The sequence below is a fragment of the Corythoichthys intestinalis genome, chromosome 21, assembly GCF_030265065.1.
Source record: "Corythoichthys intestinalis isolate RoL2023-P3 chromosome 21, ASM3026506v1, whole genome shotgun sequence".
NCBI classification, from domain to species: domain Eukaryota; kingdom Metazoa; phylum Chordata; class Actinopteri; order Syngnathiformes; family Syngnathidae; genus Corythoichthys; species Corythoichthys intestinalis.
This window is the reverse complement of record NC_080415.1, coordinates 40374310-40398285: the sequence shown is the minus strand read 5'-3', so window position 1 is coordinate 40398285 and position 23976 is coordinate 40374310. Positions and strand designations below refer to the sequence as shown.

Sequence of the window (23976 nt, the reverse complement as noted above, 5' to 3'; positions counted from 1 at the left end):
ATCAGCAACGGCATTGAAGATGAGACATGGCTGGGTCTTTCAGCATGACAATGATCCCAAACACACAGCCAGGGCAACAAAGGTGTGGCTTCGTAAGAAGCATTTCAAGGTCCTGGAGTGGCCTAGCCAATCTCCAGATCTCAACCCCATAGAAAATCTGCGGAGGGAGTCGAAAGTCTGTGTTGCCCTACGACAGTCCCAAAACATCACTGCTGTAGAGGAGATCTGCATGGAGGAATGAGCCAAAATACCAGCAACAGTGTGTGAAAAGTTCCAGAAAACGTTTGGCCTCCGTTATTGCCAACAAAGGGTACATAACAAAAGTATTGAGATGAACTTTTGGTATTGACCAAATACTTATTTTCCACCATGATTTGCAAATAAATTCAAAAATCAAAAAAATCAAAACAATGTGATTTTCTGTTTTTTTCCACAGTCTGTCTCTCATGGTCGAGGTTTACCCATGTTGACAATTCCAGGCCTCTCTAATATTTTCAAGTGGGAGAACTTGCACAATTAGTGGTTAACTAAACACTTATTTGCCCCACTGTACAGTAATTCCATCTATACATTTGAACATATATCCGTTCTTATCACATTGTTGTGCATAATCATTCTTTCTTCTCATAACTGTGTGTTTATCTGGACGTCTGGCAACAGGACAAGGACCCCTACTCAAGGTCGAGACCAGAGAGTTCTCCTCTCCCTATGTTAGTCTGATAAGGCTTTCCACTGTTTTTTTTTATCTAAGGGGTTGGCACTCGGCTAACGTTTGAGAAATAGACTCATCTTCTTGGGAGCCTCACCTCACGACGGCATGTCTTCTTTTTCCTTTTCTTTCCTCACTAGATGAAAACTAGGTACTTTCTTTTTGTCCTTGAATTGTGTGTCATCATCTCCTGTTTGTCAAGAGAATTATAGATTTTGCCATGTATTACAGAACCTGTAAAAAGACAAAAAAATTATTTTTTTCTTCAAAAGACACTCATTTGTTTACAAAAATGTCGCTGTCTTTACAGTGAAATATTCTAACCCTAACCCTATAGTTTTTGAGGAAGACAAACATTTTTGAGAGCTTGTCTGCATTGTTGGTTTTATATTATAAATAGCTTGTTTAATAGTTGCATCGTAAAATAATGTAGAGTGGTTTTTCTCACCGATAGTGTATATCGATGTGTGTATCGCCAAATCATGAGATCGTGATCGAGAGCCTTGCATCGCATATCGTATCGAGTAGGTACCTCGAGGTTCCCACCCATAGTGGACAGAATTTCAGAATATTTAATACCAGTTGACTAGCACTCCCACTTAATTTATCTTTATTTACTAATGAAATAATCGCAGTCATTTTCCAAAACAACTTGGTTACCTGACTACAGCAGCTGTAAATTTTCCGCACACAGTATTTTGTGCCACTACGGGGGGGAATCTCAAACAATTTGAAATAGTGCACCATTTTAGAGTGCCTTTATCCGTTATGACCAATGTTCTGCCAAAATCTCCTACATCGGCGAAACGTGCTACATACTGTGCGCTCTAAACCTTTTTTTGTTTAGATGCATACAGGCAGAACGTACTAAAAAATGCCTTACGAAAATACTTAAATGTAGTTATATCAAATAAGGATGGTTTAAATACGCTACGTGACTAATGTGTTCAACTGCTTCAACGCTAAAACAAAAAAACACAATGGTTAAAAGTATGAGAGGGTAATACATGCAAAAAGTATTTTTGAGGCAATGAAAAGGTTCTAAAAAAAACTAAATAAAAACAAAAATAGTGAGTACTCGCCACTTCTAACCGATGTGCGCATGCGCGCGGATGCTTGCGCAAGCGCGCAGAGCATTGTGTAGAAAGTTTCACCGCGTAGTAAGAAATGGCCGAACACCCACTACTTCCACAAAAACTTGTTTTTTTTGCTCATCTGTCCAGCAGGGCCGAGAACCAAAAGTAGTATTTGCCATGTGGCAAAACGTATTTTGTCATGTGGCATTTTTTTTGCCATGTGGCAAAATTGATTTTGCCATGTGGCATTTTTTTTTTACATGTGGCAAAACAGATTTTGCCATGTGGCATTTTTTTTTCTTTGCCATGTGGCAAAATTGATTTTGCCGTGTTGCTTTTTTTTTGCCATGTGGCATAATGGATTTTGTCATGTGGCATTTTTTATGTTTGTGGCAAAATGGATTTTGGTTTGTCGCATTTTTTTTTGGGGGGGGGGGGGTGTTACAGGGGTATTACATCTAATATGAATGGAAAATTTGGACGTGCATAGGTGTCAAAGGCATAGCCTGACTTGGGTTTCAGTTGAATGATACATGGCAAAAAAAAAAAAAGCCACATGGCAAAATCCATTTTGCCACATGGCAAAAAATGCTACATGACAAAATCTTGCTACATGGCAAAATCCATTTTGCCGCATTGCAAAAAAAAAAAAAAAAAGCCACATGACAAAATCCATTTTGCCACATGGCAAAAAAAATGCCACATGGAGAAAAAAAATGCCACATGGCAAAATCCATTTTGCCAAATGGCCAAAAAAAATGCCACATGTAGAAAAAAAATGCCACATGGCAAAATCCATTTTGCCACATGGCAAAAAATGCCACATGACAAAATCTTGCAACATGGCAAAATCCATTTTGCCGCATTGCAAAAAAAAAAAAAAAAAAAAAAAAAAAAAAAGCCACATGACAAAATCCATTTTGCCACATGGCAAAAAAAATGCCACATGGAGAAAAAAAATGCCACATGGCAAAATCCATTTTGCTAAATGGCAAAAAAAAAAAAAATGCCACATGGAAAAAAAAAATGCCACATGGAAAAATCCATTTTGCCAAATGGCAAAAAAAAAGGTCACATGGCAAAATCTATTTTGCCCCATGGCAAAGAAAAATGCCGCATGGCAAAATCTATTTTGCCACATGGCAAATATCACTTTTGGTTCTCGCTGTCTCTCCAAATATTACAGTGCTGTAGAAAGAATATAATAGAACATTGAAATCTCCTAAACAAACTGCATTTGAACGCCGCACCGCCGCCCGCTACAGCAGGAGACTCAGACGACCAGACATTGTAATCGAGCACAGATAGTCAGCAACATTAGCTCCAGCAGAAACGACCGTGGCAAGAGGCTGGCTCGGGAGGGACACAACATAGGTTTAGAATAACTATATTTTGTGAACCCCATGGCTGAGACGGAGGATATCTTTCTGAGAGCTAAACATCGGACATTCAGTGGACTGAGTGAAGGTATCGCGATTCGTGTGCTTTTGTTTTTTCTCACCAGTTACGAAACTTGTAAGCTAACGATTAGTGCTGAAGCCATTAAGTTGGAAGTCTACACTTTTGTTCAACCACTTCGTTTCGTAACTTGTGTTTTCTGTTGAATTAACTTCATCGCCATGTCCTTGAAAGTCACGTTAAGGTGCTGTTTTGTTAGTCAGTTGCAGCCAATGAGTTAAACGACTACTCTGTAAAGGCTTTAAAACCAACACAAAACGAACAAAAATCATAATTAGTGCATGAAAAGGTGAAGACCGTAAAATATGAAGTTCCAGAATTTAAAAATACGCTGTATAAGGCAAGGGCGTAGGTTTGGTCTCAACATTGGTAGGGACGGTATGGCATAAATAACCTGCATGTACACTTCTTGCTGGGGACGGGACATTCCTAATGATCAATGCAAAAATAAATCTGTATTGACTGATACTAACTTTTATGTGTATTGGTTCAGTCTTCACCGTTGAATTCAAACCTTTGTTTAAAAAAAATACTAAAGAAGCATTTTGAAAACTTCCCGAATTTTTTTTTTTTTTTTTTTTTTTACCAGATTTCATGAGCAAATTTAATCTGCATTATTTGAAGTTAAATTATATTAACATTCACAATAAATACAAACTTGTTAATAATCTCGTAACTATACAGGAATGCAAAAAAATTAAACATTTGTCTTGATACCACTCAACATTGTCTAAATAAAGAAATTAAATATAACTTAAAATCTTCTTTGTCAGGAAATAAAAAAATAAAAATTGAGCTGTTTTCCAGGTAAACTACTGCTTTTGTTCCCAAGCACAAACTCAAAAAAAAAAAAAAAAAAAAAAAAAGCTCCTGTGGGCTGCTTTAAGACCACATAAATTAAAATTGGATAGAAAGGGGTAAAACTCGGTTCACTACATTTCTCACAGTTTAATTAACGTTAACAGTAGAAAACACATAAAGGAGGACTCTAAGCAGCGACCTACTTGAGTTTTGCAGGTTAGCTAGTTCACACAGTTGAATGTTATGCTAACTCTGATGCAGGTCAGAATTTCAGTAGCAAAATTATTGGTGTGTTCCCCACTTCCACAACAGTACAGTGGCTGCTGCTGGCTGAAAAAAAAAATCTTCAATATCTCTAATATCTTCTAATGTCTAATGTGTGGGTGTCTGGGGGGGTCCAAGTCATTAGCCAATCAAATGTGCATTTAGGAGGAAAAAAATTGACCGGCACATTCAGCAAGTGAAAAGTGGTACATGTAAGTCTTTACATAATGAAAATAATTCACTTAATAATGATGGGGTCAATTACAACCAGTAAAACATATGGGAAGTGGTGAAAGTTGGTGGGGACAATTTGAGCATCCAAAGTTGCAAGTGTATTGTCCCTACCGTCCCTATGCAAACCTACGCCTTTGCCCTCATCCATTTTTGTTTTTTCTTAACTTTGTACAATAATTGCTGCCATTTGGGTCAGCTTGAAAATTAACTGGTAGAAAGACACGCAAACTAATCTATGGACTTTCGGCTAACAAATGCAAACATTATGTGTTTTAATCTCAAGTGAAGATAAATTTTGTCTCTGCCACATGGGAGATTGTGTGATTTGTGTTTGAAGAAGTGTACAGCCTATCTGTCAGGGGAGCATTACAGGCTCCTCTAAGTTCTTGTGTTGTGTGCGTGCATTTTTTTTTTTTTTTTATCTTCCTCTTTGTCTGTTAAAATAGTTCCTATAACTGACTTCAGAGACAGCCATTGTTCTATAAATTGTGCCGGGAGCAACAAAAAGCTTGCAGGATTAATTGGAGATCCCCATGCAGCTAAGCAATGTGCACACATGTAGAGCTCCAATGTTTTGGCATATGCTTCTCTTTGTCATTGGAATATGCTGCTGTGTCAAAAGAAGCAAATCGAGGCTTATATTGGCTCTAAATGTTTTGTAAATGTGCAGATTGCTCTCATCTTTTTGTGTGTGTCTTCAAATGGGTTTACATTCACATTTGGTGTTTGCCAGATACAGGTTTTGGACACTTTTACATGATATGCCCAACTTTTGTACAAGTTTGAACAAAATCTGTTTAGGTCTGCGAGTCTATTTATTTTCACATATTCTAAAGGTATGATCTCTGCCGAGGTGTTTCAGGAAGAAAAATGTGCACCTTTAGTTATCTGGACTGAGCTAGAACGTGAGCTGTAAACATTCGTGGTTACACTGTCAGTTTCTCAAAAGTGATATTCATCATAGAAGAAACTTTACACTCCAGAGCTCCGCAAATGCCAACAGCACTAAAGGGGGTCATTGTTAAGATCTTTTTCGGCCGATACCTGAAAGCCAAACAGCGTTTTGGAACTGTGTCTCATTTGTCAAAATCCTCTTGGGGACAAAAGCAGCGCAGTCCAATTCGGTAGCGAGCTAAATGAAGAGCATGTTTAATGCTAAGTGGTTTGTAGTCTTGTCTCAATGTTCCTTCACTTTTCCAGCTATTTGACTGTCCTAATGGTCATACTTAGATAATAGTATAAATGAGTACATATTCAAAATTGATCTTTTTTACCCAATTCGGATGCTCACGTGATGGGTTCTGGGACATCCCTATCTTGAATTGTTTGAAAAGTTAGCAACCCAAAGTGTCAATTCGCTGGTTGCCAAGACTTTCTTTTTCATGGGACAGAACTGCTACACAGAACCGAGTGAGTTGACCCAGAGTTGCTATGACACGTCAATAGGGAGTGTTGGGATTCCTCATCCTTATTTTGACCGTGAAGATAATTACAATGAGGAAACTGTTTTAAAATCATAGGCTAAAAAATAGCATCATACATCTTTTAAGCTCCTAATAGGCCCGCCATGACATTGTGCTCTATTAACATCAGGGATTGAGTGTCTGCTTCCGGTTCATTTACAAAAACTGGACACAATCTGGTCTTTTTAATTAATATTGAGAGTCATTTACATTTTTTTTGGCCCTCCTGTTATGTTATATGTGGATTATGCAAAGCACTCACCTTTGCCGTTCTCGCGCTTACACAAGGAGCTATTTGTTAATCATTTTTTGCAAAAGGCATGCGAGTTGACCCCAAAAGCTCTACGTGACAGTCGCCTTGGATGAATCCGGATTGAGTTGTTGAAGAATACAGTGATCCCTCGTTTTTCGCGCTTAACAGGGACTGCCCCCGAAAATCAAAAATCCGCGAAGTAGAGGCGGAGCTTATTTACATCTTTTTTTTGGGGGGGGGGGGTGTTCAATGCTAAAAAAAAAAAAAAAAAAAAAAAACACATTTATATTTTAATAAATGGTTTTGAAGCACTGCAGTTGTAATAATTTATATACAGTGGTACCTTGACTTACGAAACCACTTCCAGAACCAATTAATTTTGTAACTGGAAACCTCTGTAAGTAGACACGTTTTCCATGTAAATGCCCTAACCCGTTCCAAACCCCCCAAAATTCAGACTTCAATTTTTTAATATTGCAGAAAAATGCATGAAAACATGTGAGAAATACATGTTACAATTAGATTATTGCATAATAAACATAAAATCACAGTGGTTCATAATGTAAAAAACCAAGAATAAAGAATAAAAGTTTATACTCATGTAAAGCTGTCGGAACACAAGGAGCCAATGCAAAGGACGCTGTGATAACACACATACACATACACGTATAATAGAGGTCTCTCTTAGCCAGTTGGACACTAGGTAATAGCCAATGGGAGAGCAGCTATAAGTACGTTACGTTTAGTAAACTCCGGGAGCTGCGAGTACCAGCCATAGTGGATTTTTGCCTTTCATATCCTAAAAGTTTTTTCGTAACAAGAGGCAATATTTTCTCATTGAGGCGTTTCTTAACATGAAAATTCTGTATGTACAGACGTTCGTAAGTAGAGGTACCACTGTAAAAGGAAACAATGATTTATACATGTATACAGTGGTATGAAAAAGTGTCAGAACCTTTTGGCATTTCTCACATTTCTTCATAAAGTCACCATCAAATGTGATCTGATTTTTGTCAAAATCACGCAGATGAAAAAAACAGTGACTAAAACCAACCAAACATTTATAGGTTTTCGTATTTTAATGAGGATAGCAAGCAAACAATGACAGAAGGGGAAAAATAAGTAAAAGTGAACCCTCTGCCTAGGGAGACTTCAAGAGCAATCAAAACCAATTTTTACTAGGGCTGTCAAACGATTAAAATTTTTAATCGAGTTAATTACAGCTTAAAAATTAATTAATCGTAATTAATCGCAATTCAAACCATCTATAAAATATGCCATATTTTTCTGTAAATTATTGTTGGAATGAAAAGATAAGACACAAGATGGATATATACATTCAACATACGGTACCTAAGTACTGCATTTGTTTATTATAACAATAAATCAACAAGATGGCATTAACATTATTAACATTCTCTTAAAGCAGTCCATGGATAGAAAAACTTGCAGTTCTTAAAAGATAAATGTTAGTACAAGTTATAGAAATGTCAATATTAAGACCCCTCTTAATGTTTTCGTTTTATTAAAATTTGTAAAATTTTCAATCAAAAAATAAACTAGTAGCTCGCTATTGTTGATGTCATTACACCATGCTCACTCCCCAAACCCATAAAATCATTTGGACCCAAGCGCCAGCAGAGGGCGCCAAAAAACAAGTAACAAACTGACATTACACTGCTGTCATTTTAATCTGAGCGGGGCATGTGCGTTAATTGCGTCAAATATTTTAACGTGATTAATTTAAAAAAATAATTACCGCCCGTTAACGCAATAATTTTGACAGCCTTAATTTTTACCAAACAATTTAAGTCACGTGTGCGCCCAGTCACTGATGAGTGGTTTCAAGCTGCCCTGCCCACGATAAAACACACTCCTGGTAAGAACTGTCTTGATGAGAAGCATTATCTGATGTGCATTTTGACTCAGTCAAAAGAGCTGTCTGAAGACATACGATCATGGATTGTTGATTTGTATAAAGCTGGGAAAGGATACAAAACCATCTCTAAAAGTCTGGATGTTCATCAATCGACAGTCACAGAAGTTGTCTACAAATAGTTTGGCACTGTTGCTTCTCTCCGAAGGAGTGGCCGTTAACTAAAGATGACACCAAGAGTTCAGTGCAGAATACTCAGAGAGGTAAAAAAGAACCCTAGAGTGTCTACTAAAGACTTATCACTGGCACAGTCCAATATCGCACACATCAACTATATTTAAAACTATGACCAAGAACGGTGTTGATGGGAGGACTGCACAAAGGAAGTCACAGATTGAGATGCTGTGGCATGACCGAAAGACAGCGATTCATGCCAGACATCCCAGGAATCTGACTGAACTAAAGCAGTTTTGTTGAGAAGAATGGGCCAAGATTAGTCCTGATTGATGTGCACGACTGATCTGCCGCTACATGAAGTGTCTGATTGAAGTTATTGCTGCCAAAGTGGTTAGGGGGGCACAAAATATTAGGTTTGATGGTTCACTTACTTTTTTTTCCCCAATTCTGTCATTGTTTGCATACTATCCTCATTGAGAAATGAAAACCTATAAATGTTTGGGTGGTTTTAGTTAAGCAGACACTGTTTTTTAATCTGTGTGATTTGGACAAAGATCAGATCACATTTGATGGTGATTTTTTGCAGAAATGTGAGGAATTCCAAAAGGTTCAGATACTTTTTCATACCACTGTAGGTTTTGCATCAGATTTTTTATGAAAAATATTTTGTTTCCAACTTTGAGCTTCATTTTTAATTTGTTTTCCTTCGCAGATATCGAGCATGAGTGGACGGGACCTTTCTACTTTATCCAAGCTGCAGACCCCCAGCTTGGCCTTATGAAGGCCTGGAGAGAGGGTGACTGCGACGGCGGAGGAGATGAATGGGCAGAGGAAGTTGAGCTTACCAAACGAGCAGTGGAAGCCATGAACCGGTTGCGTCCTCGGCCCAGGTTTATGGTGCTGTGCGGTGACCTGGTTCATGCTATGCCAGGTAACGTAAATGCCCTTTTGTCATTTTATGGTTATGGCTATTTTGGATAGATATTCTTTGGTTACAAAATTACACTATTATTATTGAAAATACATTGTTAGGTAAAATGTTGGAAAACATCTTAGTTTGCACAGTTTTTACAAAGTTTATGGATTGATTCTACCTCAAAAGTGACACCAGCATTGGCACCCTGTATTGGCCATTTCTTAAAATCCGACATTCAGACTTCAGACTGTGATTGGGAGATCCCTAGTTTGAAGGACACATAGACAACAAACTAGAATTCTGAGACATTGTTATATCATTTCAAAATAATGTTACATTACCCATGAGCAATGGCTTACAAAAGATTTATATAAAAAAGCAAGCACTGAAAGTGGCCATTTAAATGCACACAGGGCAAAGACTCTTGGTAAACTAACACTACTAATAAGAAGTCTGATTTGCGCAAGCAACTACCGTCATTTTCGGACTATAAGGCACACCTGAGTATAAGCCACCACCCACCAAATTTGATACGAAAACGGCAATTGTTCAAATATAAGCCACAGCAGACTATAAACCGCAGTTGTCCTCACTGTAGTATGGGATATTAACACCAAAATATATTAACTGGTAACACTTTATTTGACAGTGGCGTCATAAGACTGTCATAAGACCATCAAAATTATGACATGAATGAAAGATGTCATTCAGTGTTGGGCTGCCGCTATCGGTAATTTTAGTACTCGATTAATCGATGAACTAGTTAGTTTGAGTAATCGAGTAATTGGATAAGGAAGATGAAAAATTAAAATACCTGAGCTTCAAATGGTATAAATGTTTTTTTTTTTTTTTTTAAATGAGGATCTATGTACAACAAAAAAACAATTGGCCAACTTACATTAGCAAACCTCGCTAGTTTAAATGCTATAAAATGCAAACTGTTCTTTAAATGTTCTTAACAAATTGTTCAGACACATATTTCCTCAAAAAACAGCTAAATATACAGCCCTAATATATATATATTTTTTTTTTAAAAAAAATATCCATTGTGATCATTCAACACATCTCATTTATTAAGACAAAGCAGTGAACAGGAAAGGGTTATGGGGGCACAGAAAAAAAGAGTGAGAGACAGAAGAAACACAAACAACAACAAGAAATACATTGAACGCCTACACTAACCATGAATATGTTGGTGCTATGTATTTCTGGTTGACACCATGCGGGGGGCCTGTTAACCAGGCAAAGGGTGGGGGGTCGAGAAGATAAGTGATTGGGAGGGCTGGAGTGTACACAAATCAGCCCTGTGATCTAGAACCCATTATTTGTGTGAATCCCTTGTGAGTGTGAGCCTGTTGGCAACCCACCCTACGCCGCCCCATGACCAATCCCGGCCCCGAGGTCCCCCACCCGAGCGCGCCCAATCACGTCTGGCCATGCGCAGTCCCATCAAACACGCGCTACCCCAGGGCCACGGCACCCCACCACCACCCAGCCAACCCGGGGGTGGAGCAGCGCAGCCTATCCCATCCCTCCTCCCGTAGCCCAGCAAAGGGGCCATCGTCACCCCCCACGGATCCAGGATGGTCCACCAGGCATTTGTAATCCGTATCAGGGGGTACTAAGAAATAACGTGCCAATGCCATGCAACATATGCAACACGAGATGTACTTTCGCCAAACCAAGATGGCCGCCGTAAAAACAGGAGCGCTTTTCGCCATTTCCAAGATGAGGTGAATTTCATTGAGTTCATCATGAGTAGACGTCCAATCCATTTGAAGTGGAAGGGTGGCAGCGAGCCGCTAGCTGTCTCCCCCCAACTAGCAATCGCTCTCAGCCCTCCCAGTTAAATGGTTTGGATTTCTATCGTTGCCAATGGCAGCCACTTAGTTAATGCAGATAGTAAAGGCCTCCTGGGCTGATGAGACAACAGCGTAGTGCTTTTTTATGACAAAGCTCTCTCTCTTGCATTGTTCTAGTCAAATGAACTGATTTGTGTTTAGGCTGGGATGGTTCAGCGATATTCCATGCCAAGGAAGGTTTGAGGCTGAGCCTGCTCTGTTTCCCAGCCAGTCTGTAAACAACATCTTCCCTCATGACAGCAGCTGATATTTATCTATGAAAAAGCACAGCCCTCCTCCTGGCTATTCTTTGGAATCTTTAGTTTCCATTCTAAAGAAGATTTCTGCTATTGATCAGATCTGCTTAGCTGAACTTTTTGCTTTAGTTACCAACGGGAAGCAAAAAAAAAAAACAAGTTTTGCCCTTTGTAATCTCAGACAAGAGTGATGTGCATACCATACAACTTTGTAACAGTGACTATATATGAGCTCATTATGTCTCCAGTCAGAGTAAAGGCCAAAGTGGAAATGTAATGAACACCCAATTTTTGATGATGCAGTATGTTTCTCTGTACCATAAAGGTTCTAATAACAAGTAAGCTGTCTAGTAGGTGTCTTGAACTTGACAAACACACTAACCCGTGACCGACCCCATCCGTGACATTCCAAACTGTCGCATCTGTTCTGTTCTACAAATGACAACAGGGACATATTGCACTGCCATCTAGCTGAAGAGCATTTTTCCACCTTGAACTATATTTCATTGTAGTATCGTATATCATATAGCATTGAAAGAAAAACATAGGTATACTTTTAATTCAATTAAATGAAGGGAAAGCAATGTATGGAACTTACAAAATAATAAACCAGTATAAGTGTCAATTTCAACCTTTGTTCGGATAACAGCGTTATTTATTGTATGTGTATGAGTTATCTGTTGTTGTGTCATCTGTGTGCTTACCTGCCGTTAGATAAGTTTAGCTGCAGCTATCGATTATTTTAGTTGTCGATTAATCGATTATCTATTTAGTCCGAATAGTCGAGTAATCGGATAAGGAACATAAACAAATTAAGCCTCAAATTGTATGAAAATAAATGAATGAGGACCTAAGTACAACAAAAGAACAATTGGCTAACTTGCATAGCAAAAGTCCCCTAGCTTAAATGCTTTAACCCAGGGGTTTTCAACCCAGTCCTCAAGGCACACTGTGGGTCCTGGTTTTTGTTCCAGCCGATCCAGCAGAGACAGTTGAACCAATGAGGCTTCTGCTAAAACAAGCCACACCTGACTGCAATCAACTGATTGCACTTGTAAAACACCAGATTGGGGAAAAAGTGTTGTCATCTTGTTTGGTAAGAATGAAATCCTGCACCCACAGTGTGCCTTAGTGGAATAGGTTGGGAACCCCTGCTTTAACCCTTTAATACCTGCAACGCGAAGCAATTGTCAGAGAATCCCAAAATTTGAAAAATAAGGTCCTAATGAACCCTTTTTTTTTTAATTTGTAAAAATTTGTAAAAAGAAAACTCAAAATGAATATGTGTAATAGGCGCTCTAATATCTATAACCCTTGCTAAATCCAGTTTTTTCTCTCTCATGGAACCTGCAGATGCATGTGTTGACTTGCATCCATCATTTTTTTTTTTTAAATCAAAAAGAACATTTTTAATTGGTCTCAAAATCATGAAATTTTAGGTGTATCAAATGTGATACATTTGGCAACAAAGGGATAAAATGCCAACTTTTTTTTTTTTTAACAATGCTCTTTACAAATGGTTCAAACACATTTTCCTACAAAACAAACAAACAAAACAAAACAAAAAAAACGGCCAAAAATACTTATACACTAAATTACAAATAAATAAAAAAATAGCTTATGTTGGTCTGAACAGGTAGCAGCTGGATTCAGCCATGCTAAATGAGTTGTGTCATATTCACTGTTGCCACTAGAAGGCAAAAGGTGTATCCACCCGAATCAATAAAACTAAATGCAAACACTTTCAAAACAAACCATTACAACGCCACTTTATTTAAACGAATACTCAAAGCAGCAACGTTTAATTCAAATCTTTTTTTTCTAATCGAATTATTCGAGTTAATCGATTAATCGTTGCAGCACTAGATAAGTTTCCCCTTCTTAGGGGGCAATAAACATAAGCTGAACTGAACCGCACTGAACACCATGTAACACATATTTTGTTCCCAGGTTCTTAGTGGTATTCTGTCGCATTGACATATCAAAATACTTTAGTTTGTTAAAGGTTGGGGTTTGTGATCATGACTTTGAAATTCTATTTTCCACCTTTCATCACTGTTGTGCTTTCTAATGCTTTTATATGTATATTGAAGGAGGTAGTACTATTTCTCGTAGGCACCGTCTAACGGTTTGCATTATTTCAACACACTTAATATAATCAGTCAGGGAATAGTATCTTTTCTCGTATTTACTGATCGACTATTTGTATTACTCTAACACACCCAATATAAAATAAATAGCACTTATAAGGAAAACAAGTAGAATATAGCATACGACATACATGACGCCTTCCTAACACGGAAGCCCAACGTGTGCGTCATGCAACTGACTGAGCAAGATTGATGCTGACATCTACAAGCCCACGTCTGCACTAGCAACTCTCGCAATCAGTTCTCCCGGACAGTCCAGAACAAATGGCGGGATGCCCTGTCTCCACATAAGGAACACCGGAGAACGCCCGATATCCAACCTATAACACAACTGAAAGACTCCAAGAGCCCCTTTGACGCTGAGGTGGAAAACAGTAACTCCCTAATCCTCCTGTCCAATCCACATAAAGACAATTATCCTAAACAACGCGTGAACACACCCTTCTTCCTGCCCAAGGCCCACCCCGCGAGAGCCTTCAAAAGACAATGTTTATCTAATCTCGGACATTTTTTCTCGGGAACCTTTTGTTGACTTGTGATATGGTGACCTTGGATCCTCGCCTGGGTCCCTCTGTGCTGTATGATTGCTGTCGACTCAGAATAAATTGTCGACTTCAACGCCTTTTTCCAGCTTTCAAAATGGAGTCAGTACAAAGGTACAAAAACTAAGGTGAACGCACAGAGTTTGGCCTCTTGGCCGGGTTGTCGCCATCCCGCCAGCCAAGGTCGCTGGATTTGCGCCAGCGCGGGTCTGGCGGTTCGGCTGGCGTGATCCCGGCAATCTGGCTAAATGGTCAGAGTCTTTCACTATAAACCCCCGATGAAACTTTTGTCTTCCAAACTGTAACGGGAACTCCCTCTGACCGTTTGATTTTTTTTTTTTTTCCCTCTCTGTCTTCAAAGCACCAAGGGTTGAAGACGAGAATGTTGATGGACTAGTAGATCAAAAGCTTCACCTACAGGCTTAGATCCCTCTTCATCCTTACAGTCCAGTCAAGCCTTTGCATTACTGCTGATATCACACAAGTTTGATCCAGATCACTCCCAGTTCTCACATCAATTTGACACCACTTGCAAAAACTCACACAAGGACATCGCTAATAAAACATATCCTGTTGGGAGGTAGAGATAAATTGATGTTAGCTGCTCATAAGCTAATGTATATACTTATTTGTTGCGTTAATGTTAATCATTCTTTTCCTATCTTTTCAGTTTTTAGACATTAGATTTTCCTTTTTCAAATCTTTTTGTAATCTCTCAATCATATTCAAGATTGTGTAATTCAAGATGTCACATAATAAATCAGCAAATATAGTGAGACTAGAACTGATTGGTGAAAAGACATTAAAGAATACAGACTTAAATTTGCCGTATACGTACTTTATTTGAAATAAGCTAATGTATGTGGGCCAACCAAAAATTATTCACATATTTTTCTTCAGCGTACTCTCTCTTTTGAAGTTTTTTCTCATGCTCCCACTATTTCACATTTCTTGAGCATTTTTTTTAAAATAGACTTTTGCTGTATCCTTAAAGCAACACTAGGTAACTTTTCAACCTTAACTCATTCACTCCCAGCCATTTTCACCGGAGCAAGGCCCTTCGCTCCTGGCCGTTTTACTGGATTTTGACTGATTTTGCAAGGCCCACAGAAAATTCTGTTCTATTGCTATATAAATATGGAACCCACCAAAAGAAAGATTCGACTCTCATTTTTAGCAGGAAAAAAAAGTTAGTTCATATCTTTTTCATTTCTTTAGAAACCAGCATTAGAAAATAGCTTAGTTTGAGCAATTTTCCAATTTCTGATGAAAAAACAGAAATCGAGCTTTTTGTGAACGCATACATTTCAAACATAATTTTGACTTTAACACACCTATTTTTTGCTTTCGTTACATCCCGAACATCTGAATAATGTTTTCCTTTTACAAGATAACATAAACAACAAGACAAATAGAGCTTTTGATCGCAAAGTAACCATTTATTTACACATAACTAACTGAGAGATGGCGTTGTTGTCGCCACAAGAGCCGGGTAAACTTTTCCCTCATCGCCGCCTGTCTCATAAAGATGGATTTTTTTTTAGTCTCTGCGGGGTCTGCTCGGCAAGCAGCATGGACTCAACGACATCGTCCGCTGCACTGGTGGTCTCAGTTGTTCTGCTCGATCGTCCAGCGCCTGGCATCCCGGGCGTCCTCTCGGTTGTTCTGCTCAGTCGTCCGCCGCCTGGCATGCTTCCGCCGGCGCCCTGGCCGTTTGTTGCCGTTGAATTGGGTTGAGGGTCTTACCAAATGCGCTACTGCCCTCCAGTGGCCAGTTTTATTGCTTTAAGATGGATTTTCAGCTTTGTGCTTTGGAGCTCAGTTGAACCCAGAGATGTCGCTCATGAAAAAAACGTATACATTTTGGGACACTGAAACAATTAAAAATAGAATGTATTTATACGTTTTTGGGAGCAAATGAGTTAATAAAGTATTTGTATGACATTTTTGATGATATGTCAACTGACAGCTCGTTGAATGACACCTCTTTTATATGTTGAGGGGTTCTGTATCGCTTTCACCGGCACTAATTAACTTTGAGGAGGGTGGCAGGAACCTTGCCACAATTAAAAAAATAAAATTAAATACAAATGTGCTAACTACTTGATATTGTTATAATGACGGAAGTTGAAGCGAACGCTTTTGCGCAAATTCTGCAAAGCTGGCAGAGCAACAAAAGACAAAAACTTTTGTCTGAGGAGACAAAAAAAAACAAACAAAAAAATAACCGGGAGGCTACCAGGATAAAAGGACACTCAATTATAAACATTGGCCCGACTTTCACTCGCTGGGGTGACCACCCCCACAACCGAACTCGTCAGTGCTGATGAGCTGTGATGGGGAGGAGTGGTCGTAAGGCCGGTGGGGGAATATGGTACAAAATCAAACGTTTGTTATTTTTACATTGTCATATGCTATTGTTTAGCCACAACAGGATTCATTACCTCATTACTGTTCATCCCTCACAAAGCTGCTGGATACAGAAATGTTGTTTGATGAATGTGCAGGCGACCAGGAGATGAGGATTTTACGACACCGTGCGCTGGTTCTCATGGGAAATGCAGTTCCTTAAAGCAAAACACTGCCGCGTTTGTCCACCTGCGTCACTAAAATCGGCCAAAACTGAAAAGTCACCTACTGTTGCTATAACACAATTTCTGATGCACTTTGAAAGTGCATTATACACCTGATAAAAGGACAATGTTTTTGATATTATAATTCTTGAAAAAAGAATACCCCCCCCCCCTTATAAAAAGAACTGTTGTTCAGTGTAAACCAAGCTAGCACTGCAACCCCTTAATATAATAGACCCAGACTAGTGTCCCCACACTGTTTTTTGTTATTGCTTACCTTTACTGCCAGGAGAATCGCGGTGTCTCAAATGTAGATTAATGGACTCCTGAACGAGGGTGACTCACGTAGGCATACTCGTTCACGGCTGTAGTTGAGACAGCTGGGGTCTGAAGAAACAGAAGGCACCACAGCTTCTTGAAACCCCCCCATCTGGTGCGCGGCTTTCATGGATGTTTATTCACATTCACTCTTCCATAGAACCTTGAGAGAGGCTGGATGTCATCGTCATACCCGACCCTGATTTACACTTTGCCTGTGAACACTGAGCTGCTTCTTTTGAGAAACGGGCATTATCATGAAGGACAATTTCTTGGAGTCGACCATATAGTGGTATGAAAAAGAATCTGAACCTTTTGGAATTTCTCACATTTCCGCTTAAAATCACCATCAAATGTGATCTGATCTCTGTCAAAATCACACAGATGGAAAAACAGTCTGCTTTAACTAAAACCACCCAAACAATTATAGGTTTTCATATTTTAATGAGGATAGTTTGCAAACACTGACGGGAAAAACTAAGTGGACCATCTCATTTAATATTTTGTGGCTCCTCCTTTGGCAGCAATCACTTCAACCAGACGCGGGTAACACGGGTCAAGCATTGCAAATAAATTCACGAAGCCCGCCGTGTGTTTTCACTGGTGTCATCTCCGGGGTTGTCCTGCTCTGAGAAAGTGGGTGATCCCGGCTGAGGTGCCGGAGTCATGTTATAAGTGTTGTCATTAGCATAGGGAACGAGCGCTGAGCAATGCTTGCAAATAGTTTTTTGGTTTTTAAAAAAAATATTTTCTCTCCCTCCTATTTTCTCTTCCACCGCATTGTAGTCCACGGGGAAGCTGAAATGTTGCAACACCGCAGATTTGAAAGAAGCCAGTGCTTCCTCAAAATTCGGTCTCTCCACTCCTCTGCTCGCCATAGCTTTTTGTTTTCTTTCTTATTTCACTTTCACTTCACTCGTAAACGAGAGAGGGCGTTACTCGGCTTCTATTACACAGGTGCTTGACAGCGATCGGACATTTACTTGCGGCGGGGCAGGAATTTCTCCACAGCTGTGTTTCACTTCACACACAGCGTTAGGAATAAATTAATTGCAAAACCGAAAAGGCGCGGTTCATAAAGGCGTATTGAACCGTACAGGGCGAACCGTACGGTTCGGCTTTGAACCGCAAACCGTTGCACTCCTACCGTTAATTTTGACAGCCCTAATGAAAACTTATAAATGTTTGGTTTTAGTTCAAGCAGATACTGTATTTTCACCTGTGTGATTTTGACAAAAATCAGATCACATGTTGATTTTATGCAAAAATGTGAGAAATTCCAAAAGGTTCAGATACTTTTTCATACCACTGTATCTTCAGGTAATAAATCAGACAGGGGCCAGCTTTGGTCTCTGTTTCCTGATTTAAAGACTCCCCCCCCCCCCCCCCCCCCCACATGTAAAAGTTTCCAATCCATCCCAGACTTTATGAATAAAAAAAAAAAAAAAAACAAGCAATATATAAAGGAATCAAACTCTTTAAGGTAAGCACAGTGAAGCTTATGTGTAGATTATGCTATATCTGGATATGAGGTGAATACTTTCTATGATGACAGGGTACATTGTAAAAAAAATATTTCCCCTATGTCAAGTCAATACATCAGCATGTTATGCTGACTGTTAGTGAATATGCTGAATTGCTCTATTTAAAATCCAAAATGTGCGTAACAGTGGGGTTATTACAGCGTTAGCAGGTGCAACACTTACCTCAGCATTTCAAATGACAACCTGCGCTTGCTACCCTATCTCCCATTCCAGCTTCATTAGTATGACAGCCTCTGCTGCTCTGTAGCACTGGCTAGATAGTGTGATGCCGGAATGATAAATCCACATACTAGGCCTGTACATGCACTGTAGCCGGTCTGTCAGCTATTCGGAAAGACAAGCAAAGAGAATGTCTCCCTAAGGGAGGCTTCAAAGTGGCATCCCGATAAAATTAGCACTTTTGAACAAATATAGTTACATGAATGGAAAGGTGAACATTTACTTTGTGTGCGGATATATTTGTGCGCCCCTCCTAAAATTTCAAGAGCTTTTCACCCAGTTAAAAAAAAACAAAAAGTTTAGGCTGGATATGGTTGTTTCAGGAGTGATACAGATTATTAGTAGCTAGAGGGGCCGACGGCGATAACCAATTGTTGGAGCCTATATTCATTTGCAGTAAAAGTGTAAAAAATTGAATGATGCGAACACTGAACTTCAATAAAATGCCTAAAGCATGTGTTTGTTGTATCATATAAATAAGAAATAAATTGCTAACTAGCCCTGCAAGCAGGACTGAATAGGCCCTCACAGTGTTGGGTTTGGAATATGGGTGCAAGAGACTTTTTGGAGCAGTTTTGCACAACGTATTGAAGGAATTTGACCTTGTAGCCAGACCGCCGGAAGCGCGCCAGCTGAACCACCGGACCCGTGCTGGCTAAGCTCCAACGACCCGGTTCGGCGAGATCCCGACAATCCGACCAGAAGGCCGAACTCCGTGTGTTCACCTTAGTCTTAACCCTTTGCACTGACTCCATTTTGAAAGGTTTAAAGTTCACCGATAACGAGTTGACAATTTATACACGGCGACAGCGATCAAAATGGCAAGGCGAAACAGAAACACTCAGGCGGGGAGGCAAGGTCACCCTATCACACGTCAACAAAAAGTTCCAGGGAAGAAATGACCACGATTAGTTAAACATTGTCTTTTGAAGGCTCGTGCGGGGAGAGCTGTGGGCAGGAAGAAGAGTGTGGTTAGAATTATTGTTGTTTGTGGATTGGACAGGAGGATTTGGGAGTTACTGTTGTCTGGGCAACGAGGCTTGAGGATTTTGCCACCTCAGCGTCAAAGGGACTCTTGGAGTCTTGTCAGTTGTGTTATCAGTTGGATATCGGGCGTTCTCCGGTGTTCCTTGTGATGGGGCAGAGTATCCCGCCATTTGTTCTGGACTGTCCAGGAGAACTGATTGCGAGAGTTGGTGCATCAATTTTGCTCAGTCAGTTGCATGGCGCATGCACTGGGCTTCCATGATAAGAAGGCGTCATGTATGTCTTCTTCCCTATATTTTGCTTGTTTTCCTTAAACAATGGTATAAGTGCTATTTTTTTCATATTGGGTGTGTTAGAGTAATACTACCAGTCAAACGGTAAATACGAGAAACAATACTATTCCCGGATTGATTATATTAAGTGTGTTAGAGTAATGCAAACAGTTAAATGGTACCTACGAGAAAAGGTACTATTTCCTTCAGTATCGAATCCCCAAATTTCATCGCCCTACGTTGAAAAAAACCTAATAGTAAGCCTTTTTTTAAAAATACAAGGGGGCGCCAATGAGCCATTTTATTACGTTTTTTTTTTTTGCAAGGTTGCAAAATTATCAAAACTTACACTAAGCTGCATGTACAGTGCTGGCCAAAAGTACTGGCACCCCTGTAATTCTGTCAGATAATGCTGAATTTCTCCCAGAAAATGATTGAAATTACAAATGCTTTGGTAGTAATATCTTTTTTCATCTTGCAATGAAAAAACACAAAAGTGAATGGGAAAAAAATCGTTATCATTTTACACAAAACGCCAAAAATGGGACGGACAAAAGTATTGGCACCCTTTGAAAAATCATGTGATGCTTCTCTAATTTGTATAATTAACAGGACCTGTTACTTCCTTGTGGCACAGAACGGGTGGTGGCCAAAAACTGAATGACACTTGCAGCCAGTTAAAATGGATTAAAGTTGACTCAACCTCTGTCCTTGTGTGTACCACATTGAGCACGGAGAAAAGAAAGATGACCAAAGAACTGTCTGAGGACTTGAGAAGCAAAATTGTGAGGACGCATGGGCAATCTCAAGGCTACAAGTCTATTTCCAAAGACCTGAATGTTCCTTTGTCTTACCGTGTGCGGTGTCATCAATAAGTGTAAAGCCCACGGCACTGTGGCTAACCTCCCTAGATGTGGACTGAAAAGAAAAATTGACAACGAAAGATTGTGCGAATGCTGGATAAAAAAAACCTTGACTAACATCCATACAACTTCAAGCTGTCCCGCAGTCCGAGGGTACAACAGTGTCAACCCGTACTATCCGTCGGAAAGAGACATATAAAAAAAAAAAAAATTATAGTTAAACGGAAAAAAAATTGGGGAGAGATTTCAACGAAAGATTGTGCGGATGCTGGATAAAGAACTTCGACTAACATCCAAACAAGTTCAAGCTGTCCTGCAGTCCAAGGGTACAACAGTGTCAACCCGTACTGTCAAATTTATGGTAGGATACCCAGGAAGACCCCATTTCTGACCCAGAGACATAAAAAAATCCAGGCTGGAGTTTGCCAAAACATATGTAAGAAAGCTAAAACATTTTGTGAGAATGTTCTCTGGTCAGATGAGACAAAAGTATACCTTTTTGGGGAAAAAAGGCATCAACATAGAGTTTACAGTGAAAAAAACGAGGCCTTCAGAGAAACGAAAATGGTCCCCATAGTCAAACATGATGTTTTGGGGTTGCTTTACTGCCTCTGGCACTGGACTGCTTGACCATGTCGATGGCAGTACTACAAAAAAAAAATTGCAGCATAATGTAGGGCCCAGTGCGAGAAGGCTGGTTCTCCCACAGAGGTCATGGGTCTTCCAGCAGGACAATGACTCAAAACACACTTCAAAAAGCTCTAGAAAGTGGTTTGAGAGAAAGCACTGGAGACCGGCCAGCAATGAGTGCAGACCTGAATCCAATAGAACACCTCTGAAGAGATCTGAAAATATCAGAGACCTGGAGCAGTTGGCCAAAGAAGAATGGTCTGAAATTCCAGCAGGGAATTGTAAGAAACTCTTGGATGGATACCGGAAACGGCTGTTAGCAGTTTTTTTGTCTAAAGGTTGCACTACGACATATTAGGCTGAAGGTGCCAATACTTTTGTCTGGCCCATTTTTGAAGTTTTGTGTAAAATGATAATGACTTTTTTTTTTCTTCCCTTTTTTGTTTTTTCATTGCCAGCAAAATAAATGAAGATACTACTACCAAAGCCTTTGTATTTGCAGTCATTTTCTGGGAGAAATTGAACATTATCTGACAGAATTGCAGGGGGTGCCAATACTTTGGGCCAGCAGTGTACTTCCCGTCCACATCCAAGCAGCTTGAAGATATTAACTCCATTACATTTCTCACCCTGCCATCTGCCATCTGGCTCAGCAATCATTAGAGGTCACAGTGGAACCAAACAAAGTCCATCATGTGCAAAGAGCTCATTCGCAGCTCTCCAACTGAAAAGTCTCTTTTTAGATTTCCTGTGAAATGAGCACTTACATCATTGAGTAGTTGAGCGCCGTTCAGACCCGTCATTAACATTTATTGGGAATTTCTCTACTAATGTAAATGTTATCGGCACTACGTTAGTAGATGTACCTACTTGTTGTGCAACAATCTCTTCATATTTGAAACTAGATCCAAGTGGTCACTTGACTTGAGCCATAATGGGGGATCCTCTCCAACATTTGGTGTAATTATTTTCATCCGCAGGCACCCCTTTCAGAGATGATCAGGAGCGAGACCTAAAGATGGTATTAAAGGGGACAGACCCTTCTATTCCACTCGTGTTTGTCAGTGGCAATCACGACCTTGGAAACACTCCTACGCCCACAACAGTGGAACAGTACTGCAGTGCATGGGGGGATGACTATTTCAGCTTCTGGGTAAGCCGTGACCGCTCGTATTTTCTACAAGTTTTAATTGTAAATAACTACCGTTAGTTACTTCAGTCTAAATCAGGGGTCCCAAACCTTTTTTGCACCATGGACTTGTGTGATTTTTTTTTTTTTTTTTCAATGTTCTGTCACATTTTGCACCCTTTTAAAATTTTGCTCCCTAAGCTTTTGTGGCGGTGAAAAAAGCCATCTTTTATATTCAGTTGGACTCTTAATGTTATCCAATGGTGCTAAAAAAAACTATTTACATCATAAACATACATGTGCAACATGAAAATGGCGTAAATTAATGCTTAAAGACACGGCGAAGTCGTTAAGTGAGAGAGCTGCGTGCAGTTGTTGTGTGCAGCTAACCTGGCAAACGTAAGTTAATATTCCTTTCTTTAAAGTTTGGAATGTGTACTTTGGAATCGCTACATTCACGGTCATTTTAAACGTTACGCGCATGCCAAATTTGTCAGAACACCGGCAATGTGTAAAATACAGCAAATATAAAATAAGGTTTGTTTTTAGCCCCGTCGTGTTAAGTGCAGGAAAAATAAAACTCACCCGCGGAATCAGCGGGAGGCCTGAGCTTGTTTAGTTGGTCCCGAGATGGGAGAGTGAGAGAAGCTCGCTTCACAAAGATGCGATGTTTGAAATCGTGGCACAATTTTCATTGCTCTTCTAGCGATGTCAGGATATTCCGAAATGACTTTAATCCAGAACCTCGGTAGAGTTATGGTCGCAAATGTACATTTAAGGTCGCCGTGATCTCTACAAGCTGATATTCATGCTCGAATCACTCGGTTTATTCACATACGGGTCACGAATGCACTCCTTTGTAGTTCGATTGGGAAGTAGCGTAGATTTTGTTCTCTTTGAGGTTGTAGGCTCATCTTCTGGCTTGCCAGGTGACCTGTTCCCTGTAAAAAATCTGTCCAAAGACGTCTGTTTTTCAGTCATTCTAGTGTGGGGGCTAATTATTTCCGGGAACAAATGTGATGGGCGACGACCTACGTCATACGTTATTATCGAGGCCAAGCGCTCTTACATTACAAAAAAAGATGTACTGCTTACAAGGCCAATCAATGCATTTCTATGGCGACCTCCTATCCTGTAGTTGTATATCTAGAGTAGACAGGGATATTGGTGTGTTAAGCGGCACAGGCCAAAGTCAATCGGCCTGAATGCAGTCGTTAATAAATTATTTATTATTTCTGCGCGGCCCGGTACCCAACGCGCCACGGACCCCGCGGCCCGGTCGTTGGGGACCCCTGGTCTAAATCGCAAAAAGAATTTACCAATCATGTCATAATTTGAATAGTCACTTTCATTAAATAACAACTGCCTATCAGTAGTAGTGAGCGTTTTCATTTGATTATTTGCAACTACATTGGTACCTCTAC

The 23976-nt window shown here is 39.8% G+C and overlaps 1 protein-coding gene across 1 annotated transcript in view; it reads left to right on the top strand.

Moving 5' to 3' along the window:
• The first annotated feature begins 3092 nt into the window (after nt 1–3092).
• cpped1 (calcineurin-like phosphoesterase domain containing 1) overlaps nt 3093–23976 on the top strand; it is a 62440-nt gene continuing 41556 nt past the window's right edge. Inside the window, exons 1-3 of the mRNA XM_057826511.1 lie at nt 3093–3252; nt 9024–9242; nt 22404–22576. Of these exons, the coding sequence (XP_057682494.1) occupies nt 3189–3252; nt 9024–9242; nt 22404–22576 (456 nt within the window). The 5' untranslated portion in view covers nt 3093–3188. The remainder of the gene's footprint in view (nt 3253–9023; nt 9243–22403; nt 22577–23976) is intronic.